The following is a 21,731-nucleotide window of genomic DNA, read 5'->3' on the forward strand; positions in this document are numbered from 1 at the left end:
GACAAGGGTCACGATAGCCCTGTCCTCCCTGGCTGAGGATGGCTGAGATAATGAAGCAATGGGGTGCCGTGATACAAGCCCCGCTAAGAGTCTGGATGCCTGGGTTCCAGACCTATGAATGTGCTGTGTGATCCAGGCCAAGCCCCTCAGCCTCTCTGAGTGCCCTGGTCACCTGTACAATGAAGAAGTCACTGTGGGTCACAGCTTCTTTGCCAGGGGGGCTTAGGGGAGTCTGGGAGCCCCCTACAGTTACATGAAATGTGTCTGTGTGACCACGCATGTGAGAATGAGTGTAAGGTGTGAGTGTTAGGGTACACACTTTATCTGCATATTTATCAGGGGAAAGCAGGCTCCAAACTTTCCCCAAATTCTCAAAGTGCAAGTGCAGTCTCAGTAGCTTCGGTCGTCTCTGATTCTTTGCGACCCTGTAGACTGTAGCCCACCAGGCGCTCTGTCCATGGAACTTTCCAAGCAAGAATACTAGAGTGGGTAGCCACTGCCTTCTCCAGGGGATCTTCCCCACCCAGGGATTCAACCCGGGTCTCCTGCACTGCAGGCAGATCCTTTACGGCCTGAGCCACCAGGGAAGCCCGACCCTGAGAGCCCCAGTCTAGACTGATCTCGTCCCAGGGAGTCTTTTAAAAATGGAACTTCCAGGCGCCACCCTCATGGATTCCGATTCAGCAGCTTGGATTCAGGGTCCCGAGATCGGTATTTGTAACAAGTTCCCAGCAATTCTGATGTACAGCCGAGGGAGAGAAACACAGGCGAGGAGCCAGCTGGACCTAATGTTCTATGACTTGATGCGTGTGAAACTCCTTATCAGGCAGTAGTACATATTTTTAAAAACCAATTGGGATTTAAGGAAACTAAGAAAGTTAAAGAGGAAATAACCACCATCCCAACAAAACCCCTCTTGATCCCCTTTCTTCATTAACCTCTGCTGTGGCAGCCATTGTGCCAGGCGTTTTATAAATATTAACCCATTTAATCCTCCTACCACCCCCTATGAGGTTGGTACTACTGTCTCCATTTCACAGATGAGGAAACCGAGGCACAGAGAGGTGACTTGCCCAGCATCACACAGTCAGTGAGCAGTGGAGCTGGGATTGAGACCTAGACAGTTGGGTACCAGATTCATGCCTCACTCACACCTCCTCGGAGAATCCTTGACTTTCATCACCTCCCTTCCAAGGCCAAGGATGACCCAGGGCTCCTAGAGGGCACTGCTCCGTTCCTCCCGCCCACCCCACACCGGAGACGACCGTGGGCCCCACACTTACTTGCCCTCGGAGCCGTAGCTGTTCATGCTGTCCTCGATGGACTCGTGGCTGGCCTGGCGCAGGGTCCGGCTGGGCATCTCCACTGCCAGGCCGGTCTCCGTGCTCCTCTGGATGGCCCCCTTCAACCTCCGGCTGTCCCCTTCCGGGCAGAGTGGTCGAGAGAGATGGGGAGAGAGACACGGGATGGGGAGGAACGGAGAGACCAGGCCTCTGGTTAGTCTTTCAGAGGCTGGTGGCTGCCCAGCATTGGTTTTCACGCCCCACCTGGTTCATCAACCTCCTCCAACCACCAGCCTCACCTGCACGCACCCTCCCAGGGGCAGCCTGCCCTTTATACTCACCCATCAAACAGCATCACATGAGTTCTCCTAACTGGCAGATTCATTTACATGTATTTTTTTTAAATTGAAGTATAGTCGATTTACAACATTGTGTTAGTTTCAGGTGTACAGCAACGTGATTCAGTTTTTTTTTTCAAATTAAATTCCATTATAGGTTATTATAAGATATTGAGTATAATCCCCTGTGAAGAAGTGAAGTGAAGTGAAAGTTGCTCAGTCATGTCTGATTCTTTGCGACCCCATGAACTGCATCCTGCCAGGCTCCTCTGTCCATGGAATTCTCCAGGCAATTCTACTGGAGCGGGTAGCTGTTCCCTTCTCCAGGGGATCTTCCCAACCCAGGGAGCGAACCCAGGTCTCCCGCATTGCAGGCAGATTCTTTACTGTCTGAGCCACCAGGGAAGCCCAAGAATACTGGAGTGGGTAGCCTATCCCTTCTCCAGGAGATCTTCCCGATCCAGGAACTGAACCCAGGTCTCCTGCATTGTAGACAGATTCTTTACCAGCTGAACTACCAGGGAAGCCCTATAATTAATTCCCTGTGTTATACAGTAAATCTTTGTTGCTTATCTATTTTATGTACAGTAGCTTGAATCTGTTAATCCCATACTCCCAATCTCTCCCTCTCTCCCCTTTAGTAACCACAAGTTTTTTTCTATGTTTATGAATCTGTTTCTGCTTTGTATATAGATTCATTTGTCTTGTTTCTAGATTCCACATATACAGGTTCTCATATAGTATTTGTCTTTCTCTGTCTGACTTACTTCACTAAGTATAATATTCTCTAGGTTCAACCAACATGTACTGTTTATTGAATTCGTTTCTGCCCTGCAATCTTCTCCAAACCATTTCCCTCCTCCTCTTTAGCTACTATTTACTGAGCACCTCCGATGTATCATATTCTCTGTCAAGTGCTTTTCGTGGATTTAAACCAGAATTTCTCTACCTCAGCACAACTGGCAAGGGGATGCATTACTGCATAGCCGTCAGGCGCTGTCGTGTGTGCTGTGGGAGGTCTAGCCAGTCTCCCTGGCCTCTACCCACTAGATGCTAGTCCTCCTTCCAGGTCAGTCGTGTCAGTCAAAAATGTCTCCAGACACTGCCAAACATCCCCTGGAGTGGGGACAAAGATCACCCTTGATTGAGGATCATCCATCTAGACCATTGGCTCTGAAACCACACTGCCCCAGGTTTAAGTGCTGGATCTCCTTCTCACAGACTGTGAGACTTTGGGCAAATTACTAACCTCCCTGGGCCTCCACTTTCTTAGCTGTATGGGAGAACAACATGGTCCTCTGCCCTGCTTTTCCATTTTTCGGCTGCACCACATGGCATGTAGGATCCTAGTTCCCCAACCAGGGATTGAACCCATGCCCCCTGCAGGGGAAATATGACCACTGGCCAGCCAAGGAAGGCCGATGCTCTTCCCTTCTGTTCCCTGCCTCTAATCACCCTCTCCCTGATCCGGCAGCTCACATCTTCATTTCCACTGCGATCAAACACCATCCGATCCCAGCTCTCCTGAGCCTCTCCTGGCCTGGCCTCTCTCTGCCCAGTGCTGTCGTGGTTTTCTTCCTGACGCTCACTACCCGTGATGTGTTCTTCACCATCAGTTTACTGACTAGCCTCCTCCACACAGAAGGTAAACCCCGTGAGGACAGTGAATTTCATTGTGTCGAATGTTGAAGCCCCAGGGCCAAGAACAGTCTACCCATTGGAAAGTGAAAGTCACTCAGTCGTGTCCTACTCTTTGTGACTCCATGGACTATACAGTCCACAGAATTCTCCAGGGCAGAATACTGGAGGAGGTAGCCTTTCCTTTCTCCAGGGGAATCTTCCCAACCCGGGGAGTGAACCCAGGTCTCCTGCATTGCAGGTGGATTCTTTACCAGCTGAGCCACCAGGTAAGCCCAAGAAAACTGGAAAGAGTAGCCTATCCCTTCTCCAGTGGATCTTCCCAACCCAGGAATCAAACCAGGGTCTCCAACATTGCAGGCGGATTCTTTACCAACTGAGCTATCAGGGAAGCCCCTAGCCTTTGGAAGTGCTCAAGTAGTAACTGCTGGGTGAACAGGCGTCTGCACTGAGGGTGGGGTTAATCCTCAGTCACCCAGGAAGCAGCTGCTCCTGCCTGCTCCACTCTTAGCACCAAGGACATGGGGTTAAGGGGGCTGGTCCATGCCCGAGGGCCAGAAGGTGGAAGTGGAGGCATGGGAGGTGAGGATTTGACCCCAAGGGGTCACTTTGCTTCCATGCTCCACAGCCTGGTGATCAAGGCAAACTTTATGTCTCCCATCACCCTGGAGGGGTGTGGGTTCTAGGAGTGGAGGCGGATCTTTAGCGGGACCTTCCCTGCCTCCCCAGTCTGGGATGAGCTGATAGACCTCAGGGCCTTCAGCAGTGCTCACAAATGGACCCACCCAAACCCCATCATCCTGCTGAGTAAAAGGATGGGGAGCTGGGTCTGTGTGTGGGGAGAGAGGGTAACGCTGGGGCACCTCCTGCTGGACTTCTCCCCGTATCCCTCCTCCCAACTCAACGATGGTGCCCCCTTCCTCCCTGACCTGCAGACAGACACATGCGTGCACACACAGAGACACAGATGCTCTCCTACACACATGTTCCTCTCCTACACACATCTGCGTAATTCAGGCACACAGATGCCCATGTACTCAGAAAATTAAACACACACAGAGGAATATGCCTGCAAAGATGCAGTCTGTTACCCTACGTCTAAGTGTCCACATCTGTGTGCTGCCATGGGTCTCGGCCCTAGAGCAGGGCATGGCAATCCACCCCAGCTTTCTCGCCTGGAGAATCCCATGCACCGAGGAGCCCGGGTGACTATGGTCTGTAGGGTTGCGAAGAGTCGGACACGACTGAAGCGACTGAGCACGCACGCACCCCTGGGTCTCTGCACACCTGCCATTCTACTTCTGAGGCTAAATGGGCAGGTGTCTGGGCGTGTGCCAGTCACACACAGACGCGTCACCATAAGATGCGTACACCAACCCACTCAAGAAAGCACACAGAGAAACTGACACAGCGTGCATGTGTGTGTCTCTGTGTGTGTGCGTGTGTCCCCTGGTGTCTCCTGACCATGTGGGAGAAGGTGTGTCTCCCTGTGTGCTTCCGGTCATCCCGCCCCTTCTTTCCCTCGTTTGTATCTGAAGTCCCTCTCCCAACAGTTCTCTGTTTCTCTGTGTACAGGAGTGTCAAGGGCACAGAAAGATTCGGAAACACACACGTATTCACACAGACTCACAGGCACAGAGAAACATCCCCCCACTCACACACACGCATGCACATGTACACACACGCGTGCGCATGTACACATACACACACACAGAGACACAAGCACAGTCATGTCCAAGGACAACACTCTCCCTACACCGGGGATACACCTACACACAAATTTCATCTCTGAATCCTTTGGGGGAAACTTGACCTAAGACACCTGGCTAAGCTGTTATCCTAAGGAAGTTAAGGTTCAAACACTGTTGCACAGGTGGGTTCCAGAATCACAATGGAAACACCATTCCCTCCAAGAAAACTGGTGATAAAAAGAGCAGCTGCACAAAGATGAAGGCATGGAAGTTCCGAGGGGCTGGTTAACGGGGTCAAAGGAGAGGTTCTGTTGTCCATGGTTATCATAAGGCTCTACTGGAGAGACCCGGAGTTTGAGTCCTCTACACTTTGGGTTTCGACTGTGAGGCTGCCCCAAGCTGGCCACTGTGATGTACAAGTAAATGGAGTGTGGATGACCTATTTTTGGCCACCCACTCCCGCCTGCTGTACCCTGTGGGTTTTAAGTCCCTCCTCTCCCAACTTGTGCAGAGTGTGTGTGTGTGTTTGTGTGTGTGTAGCTGGGGGTGGGGGAAGGCAGCAGGCAGAGGGTGTGTGTGGACAGCCAGAGTCCCAGCAAACCACAGCAGCAACTTCGGGTACCAACACTGCTACACGCCAAACACACACCTGAGGAGGACGGAAGAGGGGACGGGAATGAAGGGGTTCCTGCCTCCCTGGAACTCACAGCCCAGAGGCCGAGGTGGACACTAAACACTGCATCACACTGATTAATCACAAGTATGTAAAGGGTTCTGAGGAGCAAGAAAAAGATGTAATGATAGCACTCACCAGGGGAGGGTAATAGGAGGGAGACTAATGCAGGCAACATCGTTCGAATGACAGTCACTGCAGATCTGCCCCTTGGCCTCCATGATGGGGGATTCCAGTGGACCCCTCCTGTGCCTGAGCATTGCCAGCACCCTATGCACGAGACCCTGGCTACCCAGTCCTTAGGCTTTCTTTCTCTCTAGAGTCTTTCCCTTGCTGATTTCATTCCCCGCCCCCATGAGGACCACCCTAAGCAAAGGAATCCTATGCCTCAATCTGCAGCCCTTAACTCTGTCAAGAGCAATACTCTGGGGCTTCCGTGGTGGCTCAGTGGTAAAGAATCCAACTGCCAGTGCAGGAGACCTGGGTTTGATTCCTGGTCTGGGAAGACCCCACACGCAAGCACAACTACTGAGCCTGTGCTCTAGAGCTCAGGAGCTATAACTAAGGAAACCCACACGCCCCAGAGCCCATGCTCTGCAACAAGAGAAGCCACCGTGGGACTCCTCTGGCGGTCCGGTGATTAAGACTCCAGGCTTCCAATGCAGGGGGGCACAGGTTCGATCCCTGGTGCAGAACTAAGGTCCCACAAACCGCACCACATGTTCCCCCCAAAAAAAGAGAATGAGAAGCTCAGACACCATAACTAGAGAGTAGCCCCTGCTTACTGAAACCAGAGAAAAGCCCTCGCAGCAACAAAGACCCAGCACAGCCATAAATAAATAAATAGAATTATGGAGAAGGCAATAGCACCCCACTCCAGTACTCTTGCCTGGGAAATCCCATGGATGGAGGAGCCTGGTAGGCTACAGTCCATGGGGTCGCGAAGAGTTGGACACGAATGAGCAACTTCACTTTCACTTTTCACTTTCCTGCACTGGCGAAGGAAATGGCAACCCACTCTGGTGTTCTTGCCTGGAGAATCCCGGGAACGGGGAAGCCTGGTGGGCTGCCGTCTATGGGGTTGCACAGAGTCGGACACGACTGACGTGACTTAGTAGTTAGTAGTAGTATGAATCAAAAGTAAGCAATTCTTCCAACTGCATTTTGGACATCACTACCTGGATGATGAACTGGCTTCCTGAATGCAACTTGTCCCACCCCACTTCCCCCAAACAATTCCTTTTGACTTCTGTTCCCAGTTTTCCCAGCCACCCAGACCCAGAACCCCCAAGGACCTCTCTGACCTTTCACCCTTTCTCATTAGATGCCAGGTTGTATCAAATCTTTGCCCTTAATATCTCTTAGCTCTCTCCTTTTCTGTCCATTTTCACTGCCAACCACCCTAATTATCCCAAGTCTAAATTATTTTAACAACCTCCTAACTAGTCTCCCTGCTTCCAACCCACCCACTCAGCAAGTCATTAACAGATTAACAATCTTAAAATACCACTTCAGACCAAAAAATTCCCTTCCTAGTAACTCATAAATTCACAAACAGACAAGAACACCAAGCTATGCAAGAAGAGACTTCCCCACAGTATCATTTACACCAATGGAATGCTGGAATTAAAGGTCTGTCAATGGGAATGGCTTTACTAAATGACACATCCCCACAATAAAACACTGCAAACATTAGAAAGAGTCATTAAGACCTACATCTTCAGTGACATAGAAAGACTGCCTCAGCATACTGTGGAGTTAAAAAAGCACGCTGCAGGATGGTATGTAAAACAGAAGACCATTTTTGTAAAGCTATAGATAGTGTAGCTTTATCTTTCTCTTTATGCATAGACACAGAAAAACCTGCGAGGATATGACCCAAACTGTTAATGGGGAATAACGATAGGAAGGACGATCGCTAGAGGGTGTGTGAGAAGATTGTTTTTCTGGTAACTTTTTTAAAATTAATCCATCTTTGGCTCCACTGGGTCTTCGTTGCTGCGTTTTCTCTAATCGCCAAGAGCAATGGCTCCTCTCTGGTTGCAGGGCACAGGTTCCTCACTGCGGAAGCTCCTCTTGTGGAATACGGGCTTCAGGGCACTCGGGCTTCAGTCGGCTTGGCTGTTCCATAGCATGTGGGATCTCCCTAGACCGGGGAGCGAACCACGTCCCCTGCACTGGGAGGCAGAGTCTTAGTCACTGAACCACCAGGGAAGTCCTTTTGTGACTTTTCCATCTAAGCATACGATACAGACGAAAATGTGAACAAACCTTTAGTGTAGAGCTCGATGGGTTTTCACAAAATAAACATCTGTGTATCCAGCAGCCAGATGAAGAACAGCATTGCCAGGATCCCTGAAGTCCACAGTGCCCAGTCTTCCAGGCTCTATTACTCCAAGAAGGCAGCCTGCTCTCAAACATCAGATATCAGTTTTGCCTGTTTTTAAACTTTATACACAGAGCATGGTCTGTGGGGGGGCAGGGTTGGCTTCTGCTCAACATTATGTTGGCTACATGAGATACACCCACATTGTTGTACGTAGCTGTAGACTGTTCATCGTCACTATTATACAGTCTTTCACCGTATGAATATTCTGGAGCACAACCTACTTATCCATTGTTCTGTTGATAGGCATTTCATTTCCACCCCCACCCCCCCCAGGCTGGGGCTATTAGAAATAATCCTGCTGTGATTACTTTAGCACATGGCCTTTGCTGAATATTTGTACCTGTGTATCTTGGAAATATACCTAAGGGTGGAACTGCTGGGTCATAGGGCAAGCATCTCTTCAGCTTTAGCAGATGCTGCCAAATGATTTTCCAAAGGAGCTGTACCAATTTACACTCCAATCAGCCCAGTAGGGATATTTTATTTCTCTTTTGCAGGCTGTGGTATCTTCTCAAGGTTTTATAGTTATATGTATGAATTCTAGAATGGAAATGAAGGTAAAATATAAATTTATAAATAAATCATAACCTCATGCCATGATCCTATTTAAAACCTTATAATGGCTCCCCACTGCCCCTCAAATGAGGCACCTCCTTCACACCCTGGTATTCACGACTCACCATTACCTGATTCCCCCCAGCTGCTCCTGGTTTCCTCTCCATCTCTGCACTCCAGCCCAGCTGAGCAGCTCTTTGCTTCAGGTACATCCTCTATAGCTTCCTCATCCCCATTCTCTCTCCTTTACTTTCCTGCTGTCCTCACCTTCCCTATCAAAATTCTAACCATACTCCAGAGTTAAGCTTTAAATAATAGTTTATCAGGCACTCACCAAACCCATAGGGCTGTCATGAGGATTAAATATAATAAGGTAATGTAATAATATAATGACATTTAATCCTCTGACATCCTAGGTGGGCTGTGGCACACAGTAAGCACTCAACAAGATGACTATTATTAACATTAGTATTACCAAAAAACTATTAGTATCACTACTGTGCCAGATGCTATGCCTACTGTTTTACACAGGCATCTTCTCATTTTAATTCTCACAATAAGTTGTGAGGTAACTATTATCCCATTTTATAGGATAAGAAAATAAGGATAAATAAGGTTAAGTAACCATTCCAAGGACACACACAGCTACTAAGGGCAGAACTGGAATTCAAGTCATGTCTTTCTGACTCATGTTTTTAATGAACCACTAAACTCACTATGCTCTGTCACAGAATTCAAATGCCATCTCTTCCACAAACCCTTCTCTGATCAAACTCTCTGAGTCCCAGGGGGCACTTTGTCTTCACTTTTATTGGGTATCTATTCCACTGCACCTTGAAATGCAGTCCTTGGTCAACCTACTTGATATTCTGTCTGCTGTGTAAGCTCATTCCTCCTTCATTTCCCTTCAGAACCGTGGACAGCACCCAGCATTGCCCATCCCACTAACAGTGTGTTTAATTGAATTGCTTTTATTTTTAGAACATCCTCAAGAAAAGTGTAAATCCTCCAGTAAAGAAAACAAGTGCGTCTCATTCAGTTGTCCATATTGAGTATGAATGTGTTATTGTACCTCCTCTCAAAAGCAAGTATCCGTGAAGAAACAGGATAAATGATAATAAATTACTAACTGACATTATTTTTAGCACTTACTCTTTACCAGACACTATTTTTTATAGACAGATAGACATCCATACATGCATGGTATTTACATATGTTGTGCTATTCGCTTAGTCGTGTCCGACTCTTTGCGATCCCATGGACTGTAGCCTGCCAGGCTCCTTTGTCCTTGGGGATTCTCCAGGCAAGAATACTGGAGTGGGTTGCCATGCCCTCCTCCAGGGGATCCTCCCAACCCAGGGATGGAACCCAGGTCTCCCGCATTGCAGGCAGATTCTTTACCGACTGAACCACCAGGGAAGCCCTTATATGTTAAATTAATATAAATTATAATACACAAATTGTGCGTGTGTGTGTATGCCAAGTCGCTTGATTCATGCCTGAGTTTTTGTGACCCCCATGGACTGTAGACTGCCAGGCTCCTCTGTTCATGGAAGTCTCCAGGCAAGAACACTGGAGTTTGTTGCCATTTCCTCCTCCAGGGGATCTCCCTGGCCCAGAGATTGAACCTCTATCTCTTATGTCTCCTACATTGGCAGGCAGGATCTTTACCACTAGCACCACCTGGAAAGCCCAATATATAAATTATATATTCATAAATATATATTTTATATACTTATATATGTTCTTATATGTGTATGTACATGTAAAATTTAGCCATAACTCTGAGAGTCAAGTATCATTATCCTAATTTTACAAAAAGGAGCCAAGCTCAAAGCAGTTCAGCAATTGGCCCAAGGTTACAGCAGACAAGACAGAGCTAGGTTTTAAATCCAGGTTATCTGTAAGATCATATATTCTTAAGCACTTAAGACTGCAGTGATGTGGAAATGGGAGGGAGAGGAGGGAAAGAACACAACCATTCTCCACTTTGACATTTTATCCAAGATGGATCTTTACAGCTTGTTTTCGAGATGAGAAGCCCAAAGCTGAGGACGGTTGTATGACTTGCTGCAGGTCCCCAGGCTCTAAAACCCCTAACCATGCCCCTGTCCACAGTAATCCCATGTCTGTGACTGGTCCTGCCTCAGTCCATATGATAGCCTGTGAAGTCCTCCATACATAGAGCTCTGGGTCAGAAGGTTACTTCAAGCTAGGATAATCCCCTGTGGCTCACTGCTCTCCCTTCCCACAGCTCCTGCCTTTCCTGTCCCTTTGAGATAAATACCCTAGAGGTTCCATGGTCAGCCTCTTCCTGGCCTAGCTATTCCCAATGACTTCAAGTCTCACGTCTCCCCCCTGCCCAGGTCCTAAAACTCATCCGAAAACCAAGGACTGAGCTGATAGACAGGAACTCAGGCCTCCACAGCCCTGATGCTGCTTCTGGCTGTGTCTCCAAGGACAGGTCAAGGAAGCACAAACCCTCAGTAAGAACCCTTTCCCTTTCCCCTCTTCTCTCCAGAACTGGCAACATCTGCCTTCCCTTAAAATCAGAGAAAATTTCTTTTGGGTGGAACTTAGTGGTCATCCACAGCAATGCCTTCCTCGTGCAGAAGGGCTACTGAAGCCCAGGAGAGACATGGGGCAGTGGCCATGCTGGCTTTAGGATTCAGGTCTCAGGTGGCACTAGCTGTAAGAGATGCGGATTCGATCCCTGGCTGGGGAAGGTCCCCTGGAGGAGGGCATGGCAACCCACTCCAGTATTCTTGCCTAGAGAATCCCATGGACAGAGGAACCTGGTGGGCTATGGTCCATAGGGTCACAAAGAGTCGGACATGACTGAAGTGACTTAGCATGCACGGACTCCTAATTACCAGCCTCTCAGCTCCTTATCACAGTAAACAGCCATTGACGACTATTTCTGAAGCATTTTCAAGGGGCAGCCAAGGAAAGTGGTTAAAAGCATGGACAATGGATGGAACTTCCCAGGTGGTCCAGTAGTTAAGACCGTGCTTCCACTGCTGTGGGCCCAGGTTCAATCTCTGGTTGGGAACTGAGATCCTACATGCCACACAGTACAGCAAAAAATAAATAAAGCATGGACAATGGAGCCTGATGGCTTGGGTTGTACAGCTGGTCTCAGTCACATTATTAGTAGTGTAATCTTGGGCAAATTATTTAACCTGTATCTCAGTTTTCTCCTCTTAAAAAAATGAAGAATATAATAGTATGTGCCTCGTAGGATGTCTATAAGGATTAAATTAGTATTTTTTCTCTTAGGTACTTAGAATAAGGCCTGGCACGTAGTATGCACTATTTAGTATATGACACACAAATATGTATCAATCAATTAACTAAACTGTCTAAAAAAGCAAGAGAGTTCCAGAAAAATATCTACTTCTGTTTTATTGACTACGCCAAAGCCTTTGACTGTGTGGATCACAACAAACTGTGGGAAATTTTGAAAGAGATGGGAATACCAGACCACCTGACCTGCCTCCTGAGAAATCTGTATGCAGGTCAGGAAGCAACAGTTAAAACTAGACAAAAGACAATGGACTGGTTCCAAAATGGGAAAGGAGTACGTCAAGGCTGTATATTGTCACCCTGCCTGCTTAACTTATATGCAGAGTACATCATGAGAAACGCTGGGCTGGAAGAAGCACAAGCTGGAATCAAGATCGCTGGGAGAAATATCAACAACCTCAGATATGCAGATGACACCACCCTTATGGCAGAAAGTGAAGAAGAACTAAAGAGCCTCTCAATGAAAGTGAAAGAGGAGAGTGAAAAAGTTGGCTTAAAACACAACATTCAAAAAATGAAGATCATGGCATCTGGTCCCATCACTTCATGGCAAATAGATGGGAAACAATGGAAACAATGAGAGACTTTATTTTCTTGAGCTCCAAAATCACTGCAGGTGGTGACTGCAGCCATGAAATTAAAAAACACCTGCTCCTTAGAAGAAAAGCTATGACCAACCTAGACAGCATATTAAAAAGCAGAGACATTACTTTGCCAACAAAGGTCCATATAGTCAAGGCTATGGTTTTTCCCGTAGTCATGTATGGATGTGAGAGTTGGACTGTGAAGAAAGCTGAGCGCCAAAGAATTGATGCTTTTGAACTGTGGTGTTGGAGAAGACTCTTGAGAGTCCTGTAGACTATAAGGAGATCAAACCAGTCCATCCTAAAGGAAATCAGTCCTGAATATTCATCGGAAGGACTAATGCTGAAGCTGAAGCTCCAGTACTCTCGCTACCTGATGCAAAGAACTGACTCCTTAGATAAGACCTTGATGCTGGAAAAGATTGAAGGCAGGAGGAGAAAGGGACAACAGAGGATGAGATGGTTGAATGGCATCACTGACTTGATGGACATGGGTTTGAGTAAATTCCAGGAGTTAATGATGAACAGGGAAGCCTGGTGTGCTGCAGTCACACAGAGTCACAAAGAGTCAGACACGACTGAACGACTGAACTGAACTGAAACTGCCTCCATGCCTCCTTTTGGGGGATACAAATTTGAGTCTGCTCTGCATCACCAAGGTCACAGCTCACATCCCCACTTACTCTGGCCTGGATGACTGCCAGAGTCAATTAACTCAGAGACTCCCAAGCACCTGCTTAGAGGCCAGTGTGAATATGTTGGGAACTTGGTTAAAACAGATTACTTGGTCTTTTCTCCTGGAGATTCTGGTTCAGTAGGCCTAGGGTGGGAACCACGAATCTGCAGTTTTGGGGAAATCTCTGGATAACTCAAATGCTTGGTCAGGAGATCACCATTACTCTAACTGGTGTCGCCAGCTGAGAAATGTCCTCTTCTGTCAGTTCTCTACTCTGCGGCCTGCATGAACTTTCTAAAACTCAGTCCTGAATATGTCATCTCTTCCATTTAAAATCTCCAATGATACTCCACTGCTTGCAGAATACATCCCAATAGCATTAACACACACTGCCTTTCTGACCTGGTCCCAAACTACATTTCTGGTCTTTTCTCCTCCCTTTCCCCAGTGGGCTCTGCATTCCATTCACACTGAATAATTCAGGTAACCCCAAATAGTCCACATGACCAACTACCCCCCAAATATCTTACCTATCATCTCACATAGGAAATTCTCAGCATTTTCCTCTCTGGAGAAAGATGCTTTTAAAAACAACTGTTTGTTGATGTATAATATGCAGAATGTACAATTACACAGTGTACAACTCTAAGCACACAGCTTGATGAACATTACAAAGTACACTCATTTATAGAACCAGCACTGAGACCAAGAAACAGGATTATCGATGTTCCAGGAACACCTCATGAGTAGCAGTCACTTCCCCTCCAAGAGTAGCATTATCCTGGCTTCTAACAGCCCAAATTGGCTTCACCTGTCTTGTACTTCCATATACACAGGATCACCTAGTATATACTCTTCAGTGTCCGACTTCTTCCACTTAACATTACGTTTGTGAGATTCATCCACGCTGATTGCTTCACTGCAGTTCATTTATTCTGATGGCTTCATTGTCTAACATTGTATGAATATATCCAAATTATTTTTATTCTTTCTACTGTCGATGAGCATTTGGGTAGCTTCCAGTTTGGAGATATTACAAATAGCTCTGCCAGATACAATCTTGTGCATGTCTTTTGGTGACCATCTGTGTACACTTCTTCTGGCACATACCTAGGAATGAAATTACTGGGTCATAGGGTATGCGTTTGACATGCTCTTTAAATGGGTTAAGCATGATGTGGACTGGAAAGCTTAACACGTTAGATTATCCTTCGGCAAGAAGCAATACTCTGAAGAAATGAGGTACAGGGCTAGAATATTTTGGGAGCAATACTGAGAAAACTGTTGACTAACTGTCTGACTTATATACACATTCCTCAAATGTAGTATTTGTTAAATGAATGTACAGAGGGCAAAGAGCACCAGGACAAGAGAAGGAGAAGTGGAAAAGGCCTGAGACAGAGCAGGCTTTCAAAAAGTGCTGGGGATTATAATTAACCTCTTCAAGGGTCAGGAGTCAATGGCCCACTGACACTATGCATGCATGCTCAGTTGTATCCCACTCTTTTGTGACCCCATGGACTGTAGCCTGCCAGGCTCCTCTGTCCATGGGATTTTTCAGGCGAGAATACTGGAGTGCATTGCCATGCCCTTCTCCAGGGGATCTTTCCGGCCCAGGGACTGGACCTGAGTCTCCTGAATCAGCAGGCAGATTCTTTACTACTGATACCACCTCTCACAAAGTTGTCATTATTTCATTGATTCTAAGACAAATTTTCTGACATCTATGAAATTAAGATGTGAAAGACAACTGAGCATGTCAGAGTTAAATTCTGACATGTTTTTTATCTATTTCGGTGGTACAAAAAATAAAAGTTGTGATGCAATTAGCCTGACAACCACATGCAGACGGAACTGTCCGTGGTGCTGATTGGGGCAGAGGTTCTGGGCTTGTCTGAGGCAGAGGTAGCTGCTCACAGGGAGGGGAGACCGCAGAACCAAGTAACCTTAGCCCCTGTTTGTTTTAGAACCACAGTCCCTTCCCACAGGTTTGTTGATGTCTCCAATTCCACCCTTCCATGTAAAGACAGAAACTCCTACTACTTACTCGGCTCAGCCAGAGCATATGATAGGTACTCAGTATCCATTACTTCATCCAAGCCACACAACCACTATTGTCTCCATTTTCAGAAGAGAAAACTGACTCAAGGAGGTTAGTGAACCTGCCCAAAATGGCAAAGCTGTTACATGGAAGCATGATCCTGGTTCAGGGCAGATCAGAGTGTAATTTTTGCCCTTTAGGCCACCTTTCATTGGGCAAGAGGGGGCAGAGTCCCACAGACTTTTTTTCCAAGAGGATGTGAAGGGGAAAGAGGGAGAAATCATGAAGATGCACAGAGGAAACAGGTAGGAGCAAGGGAGGCAAAGAGCACATGATGAGGATTTGAGAACACTAGAGAGGCAGAATTTGAAGATTTTCAGAGGATCAACTGGATAATGAGCTTTGTGACTCTAAAGGGTTCTGTTCCCAGACAGAAATGTCATTCTCACTTATCCAATGAAGTATATATTTATTGAGCTCATTTTCTATACCAAGCTTTTCTTGGTCTTGCAGATTCTTCTTTTAATATTTATTTGTATTTATTTGCCTGGGCCAGGTCTTAGTTACAGCTTGAGAGTTCTTAGTTTTAGCACGTGGGATCTAGCTCACTGACCAGGAATCAAACTCGGGCCCCCTGCATTGGGAGTGTGGTGTCCAAGCTACTGACCACCAGAGAAGGCCCTGGTCTTGCAGATTCTAAGACACAGTCCTTGTCCTTAAGGGACTTATAATTAATAGGGAGGGGAGATGAAACAGAAATATTGATCATTTATTAAAAAAAAACTTACTAAATGCCTTATCCATGCCAGAGGCCTGTGCTGAAGATTCCTAACACAAGTGAACTACAACAAGACTTGCCCCAAACTCCCAGTCTACTAGGAGTCAGCCAAGTAAAGGGGCAATTCTTAACACAAGGCATTATAATTACAACATAGTGTAGTTCAAGGGCAGAGATACACACCATATTACAAGAACTGAGGAAAAGAGTAATTAATACACCGCTGGAAGTAGAGGCAGGGTCTGGGTTGTAAGGAGAATTACTTAGCCACCGAGTTATTCTTGACTGCCAATCAAACCTTAAGATTTTATTGCTGACAGAAGTGCTACCTTTTGGGAGACTACAGTCAAAGGCTATACTGACAAATGGAAAACACGTAGAGGGAAGGCAAAAATGTGAAACCAAAATACAAACTGAGGACAAAGAGTTCTGAAAGCAGAGGAAATGCATTTGGGGAAGGGGAAGGTAGTATAACTTGGCTAGGATGTCCAGGGAAAAGCCATTCCCTCTCCTCAAGCTTCCAGTCTATCTCGAGCATGGGAAGATTCCAGGGTGGGAAGATTTCCTGGAGGGGGGCATCTCAGCCATTACTGGAAGGAAGATCATTTACAATTCCCACAAGTTTCCCCAGGAAGCCATTCCCACCAGCTCTTGGGACAAGCTGAGCAAGCTTTGGGAGAGTTGGGTTGTGAGCAAAAGGAGAGTCTCTGGTTCCATCTGGCACTAGGAAGCTTCACAATCCACACAGCTTTCAGGGCTTCCAGGATCTGCCCCAAACCTATACTACAGGTCTGACGTCACATACACACCAGGTGCTCCACACCGATTACTCACCACTCGCCAAACAGCCCACATGCTTCCGTCTGAAGAGCACAGGCTCTGGAGTCTGAACAACCGGTCTTAGGACTTGAAGCACCCCTCTGCTACTATCTGAGTAAACTAAAGGAAGTTACTGAACCTCTCTGAGCCTCGGTTCCCTCAAAAAACAGAATTAGTCATAGAACCCATTTTACATTGCTGTAAGGATTAAATGTATTGGAGAGCTATCACTAGGGTGTGCTGCAGTAACAAATGACCCCCAAGTCTCAGCGGCTTATAGAAACACGGTTTGGTTCTTCCTCATATTAAATGTCCTCTGTGAGTTAGGTATGGCCCTACTCCATGAATTAATTCTTCTGGGATGCAGGATGAAGAAGGAAGAGCATGTCCTACCTAGGGCATACTCTTCTCATGGTGGAGAGAAAACAGAAATGATGGAACCATGAGATAGCTCTTCTAGTTACTGCATTTTTCCCTATTGTTGCCGATTAGTCACTAAGTCCTACCCGCCTCTTCGTGACCCCATGGACTGCAGTGTGTCCTTTCCTATCTCCCAGAGTTTGCTCAAACTCATGTCCATTGAGCCAGTGATGCCATCCAATCATCTCATCCTCTGTCACTCCCTTCTCTATGGATATTTCTCTAGGCTTATTTTTTAATATATAAAAATAAAGATAAAAACACACCTCCCAATAATGTGAAAAGGCCAAAAGTGCAGGGGAGGTAAGGAAGTTCTCCCCCTTGGCACAAACATTGGAAGGAGATCTCATCAAGGTGCGAAATGATCTCCTGTAACGAGGCAGCATGCTTAGCCCATTGTAGCAGAAGTCCACAGTTAATACTGTGAAATAAATCTTCTCATGCCCCTTGCAGGGCTGAACTCTAGAATATAGCATATGTACAGTGACTGTCATGATAAGATGAAGGCACTCTGGGGAATTCCCTGGCAATCCAGTGGTTAGGGCTCAGCACTCTCACTGCCAGGGACCAAGGTTCGATCCCTCGTCAGGAAGCTATGATCCTCAAGCTGCACAACATGACCAGACAAATAAACAAAAAAGATAAAGGAACTCAGTAAATGATAGCCACTGTTACCAATAATGGCTTCCCTGGTAGCTCAGTTCGTAAAGACTCCACCTGAAACGCCGGAGACCCCGGTTCGATTCCTGGGTCAGGAAGATCTGCTGGAGAAGGGATAGTCTACTCACTCCGGCATTCTTGGGCTTTGCCTGCAATGCGGGAGACCTGAGTTTGATCCTTGGGTTAGGAAGATCCCCTGCAGGAGGGAAAGGCTACCCTTTCCCTCTGAGATAGATAGCAGCATCCCCATGTCCCAGAAATTCTCAGAAAACTGAGCCTCTGAGAACTGAAGCAGTTTGCCCAAGGTCCCACAGCAGGTGAGTGATGGAGGGACTGCGCAAAACAAACCCATCCTATCCATACCTAGAGTCGAACACAGATGTTCACAGCAGCATTATTCACAATAGTCAAAAACTGAAACAACCCAAATGTCCATCGACGGATGACTCCATAAGCCAAATATATATTCAGCCATTGGAATATTATTCAGCCATAAAAAAGAATGAATTACTGATTAATGCCACAAAAGATGAACCTTGAAAATATGCAAAATGGAAGAAACAAGTCACAAAACAACACATATCCCATTGATGTGACTATATGAAGTGTCCAAGAGGAGGCAAATCCATAGAGATAGAAACAGACTAGTCGTTGCTAGGGGCTGGATTGAGGTGGGGCTAGAGTGTGACAACTAACGGGTACACGTTTCTTTTGGGGGTGACAAAAGTACCCTACAACTGACTGTGGTGATGACTGCATACCTCTGCAAATGTAGCAAAACCCATCAAACTGTATACTTTAAATAGGTGAGTTGTATGGTATGTGAATGATCTCAGTAAAGCTCTGTGTCTGTGTGCATGTGTGTGTGTGGTTTCCCAGGCCCTGCTGTCAACCCCTAGTCTATACTGACCCGAGAATCAGGCGGCCGGCAGTGTCAAGGTGAGTAGGCTTTTCAGGTCACCACTGGCCTCTGCCGGGGCAAGAGAGGACTCCAGCTAAGCAAGAGGCCAGAACACAAAGCCTGTCGCAAAGGCCAGATGAATCCTGGGCTGTGCGGTCTGGACCTCAAAGCACACACATATACTCAGATCTCCGCTGTGGCACTGGAAGAAGCATGCAGTGATCATATGGAAGACAGGGGCTGAATGCCTTAATGACAGCCCCACCACGGCAAACCTTCTTCTGTGCCCCACTCCCAATACCACCTTCCTCGGTGTACGCAGGGTCAACTTCCTTCAGAGCCCATCAGACCCAGAAAAACTAGCCAGGATCACCTAAGACCCACTGGTACCAGCTGGAACCACCTGGCATGAGTACTCATCAGCCCAAAGCCACCTTAGATGAGTGGCTCTCAGCACCAGAGGCTGCTGGAGAAGCTGGCCTCAAGCATTGCAGCCTCTCTCAATTCAGTTCAGCCGCCCAGTCGTATCCAACTCTTTGCAACCCCGTGGACTGCAGCAGGCCAGGCTTCCCTTTCCATCACCAACTCCCGGAGCTTGCTCAGACTCATGACCATTGAGTCAGTGATGCTATCCAACCATCTCATCCTCTGTTGTCCCCTTCTCCTGCCTTCAATCTTTCCCAGCATCGGGGTCTTTTCAAATAAGTCAGTTCTTTGCATCAGGTGGCCAAAGTGTTGGAGCTTCAGTTTCAGCATCAGTCTTTCCAATGAATATTCAGGACTGATTTCCTTTAGGGATGGACTGGTTTGAACTCCTTGCAGTTCAAGGGACTCTCAAGAGTCTTCTCTAACACCACAGTTCAAAAGCATCGATTCTTCAGCTCTGCTCCCACTCAACTCAACCAAATCCCATGAGTGCTTAAAAACCAGTCCCTCCAGTAACAGACTTTATTTTCTTGGGCTCCAAAATCACTGCAGATGGTGACTGCAGCCATGAAATTAAAAGATGCTTGCTACTTGGAAGAAAAGCTATGACCAACCTAGACAAGTGTATTAAAAAGCAGAGACATCACTTTGCCGACAAAAGTCTGTATAGTCAAAGCTATGGTTTTTCCAGTAGTAATGTATGGATGTGAGAGTTGGACTATAAAGAAAGCTGAGTGCTAAAGAACTGACATTTTCAAATGGTGGTGCTGGAGAAGACTCTTGAGAGTCCCTTGGACTGTAAGGGGATAAACCAGTCAATCCTAAAGGAAACCAACCCTTCATTGGAAGGACTGATGCTGAAGCTGAAGCCACAATACTCTGGCCAACTGTTGCCAAGACCCAACTCACTGGAAAAGACCATGATCCTGGGGAAGATTGAAGGCAGGAGGAGAAGTGGAAGACAGAGGATGAGATGGTTGGATGGCATCACCGACTCAATGAGTTTGAGCAAACTCCTGGAGATAGTGAAGGACAGGGAAGCCTGGCATACTGCAGTCCATGGGGTTGCAAAGAACTGGACACAACTTAGCAACTGAACAACAAACCAAGCACCACCGCACAGGAGGGCAGCTAACCCAGCACCTTCCTAAGGCTTCCAGGTGAGAACCTCCCTACGCATGCACTCGGTGCATGCCGGGGTCTCCTATTCACTGGATGGAAGTTCTATCCTTTACCTTTCAATAAGTCTCTCCTTTGATCTGGCCTGTTTAAACAAATCCCTCCTTTTAAGCAAATCCCTCTTTTGATCTGGCCTAAACAGTCTCAGAATAGCTGGGACCCATCTTGGAGAGGGAGCCTAGGTTTCTTCCCACTCCCTCAAATGACAGCAAGGCTCATGGCCCCCTTGTAGACTGGCAAGGGTGTCTAGACCTCAGCAGGTACTCCATACACCTTCAAGAAACCAAAGGCGACACTTTCCAAATCCAGATCTATGCTTCTCAAACTTTAAAGTGCACCTGAACCAACTGGAGATCTGGTTAAAACGCAGATTCTGATTTGGTAGGTGCGGGTGGGGCCTGAGAATCTCCATTTCTATCAACTCCTAGGTGAGGTGGACGCTGCTGATCTGTGGCCCACACTTTGAGTAGCAAGACATTAATCCATTCTGCTCTCTCTCTTTTCTGATGGCTTTGCCTTTCTTAGGTTGTACAAGGCTCCTCTCGAGAAGCTGATGAAAGCTATTCTCCTTTTCCTTAGAAAAGCACCTGTCAGCACATATACACAGAACACTGCATAACATTTTGAGGCCTGCAGTCCATGGGCTAAAAAACACTTCTCCTGGACAAACCATAGTTCTCATGGAAAAGAGGATATGGTAGAGGACTGATGGGAAAAAGTCCCAGCAGAGTTAGGACTCCTGGGTCTGGTCCCAGCTCCACTGTGGACTCCTGTGTAAAATCTGCTAAGTTTCTGTCCCCCTCTGAGCTTCAGTTTCCCCGCCACGAGGGGACTGGACTAGACTCTGATGATAAATAGGTTTTTTCTTTTTTTGCCAACTCTGATAGCTGTTACCTAAAATATTTGTTGTTAAGAATTCTTAGACTGTGTCTAGATTTGGCAGAAAGGGTGCTGTGATTGATCGGTGATGCCTGCCATGGTCCCAGGAAAGGGGGGGGGGTGCTTAATTGATTGGTAATGTCTGCCAAGCTCCCAGGCCTGGAGGGCTATGGGCTTCCTGCCAGGTAACTAGCCTACACTGGAGAGCCCTTCCAGCTGCAACAACCCATAACTCATTTAGAGTCACCCCAGATTGGGGAAAGTGAGGTCTGTGCTTGTCCTCAAGGGGGCAGGAAGGGATAATTCTTTAAGCTGCTGGCTTCTCAAACCTGCTCCCCTGCAGCCCCCTTTGAGAGGAGGTAGAAGAATCCTGGCTCCATGGCAGAGAAGGACAGTGTGTCCTTGCGCTCCCATCTTTGGTTATTTTTAACTCCAAGGACAGAGACGCAAGCAGGAACTGAAATATAGAAGGGCTGCAGTGGGCCACCCAGACTC

At 47.0% G+C, this 21,731-nt stretch overlaps 1 protein-coding gene across 1 annotated transcript in view; it reads right to left on the reverse strand.

Annotated features, from left to right (window-relative positions):
- RIMS4 (regulating synaptic membrane exocytosis 4) overlaps positions 1–21,731 on the reverse strand; it is a 71,217-nt gene that overhangs the window by 22,417 nt on the left and 27,069 nt on the right. The window contains exon 2 of the mRNA XM_018057912.1: positions 1,284–1,422. Within this exon, the coding sequence (XP_017913401.1) occupies positions 1,284–1,422 (139 nt within the window). The remainder of the gene's footprint in view (positions 1–1,283; positions 1,423–21,731) is intronic.

Source organism: Capra hircus, chromosome 13 (genome assembly GCF_001704415.2).
Source record: "Capra hircus breed San Clemente chromosome 13, ASM170441v1, whole genome shotgun sequence".
Classification (NCBI taxonomy): Eukaryota; Metazoa; Chordata; class Mammalia; order Artiodactyla; family Bovidae; genus Capra; species Capra hircus.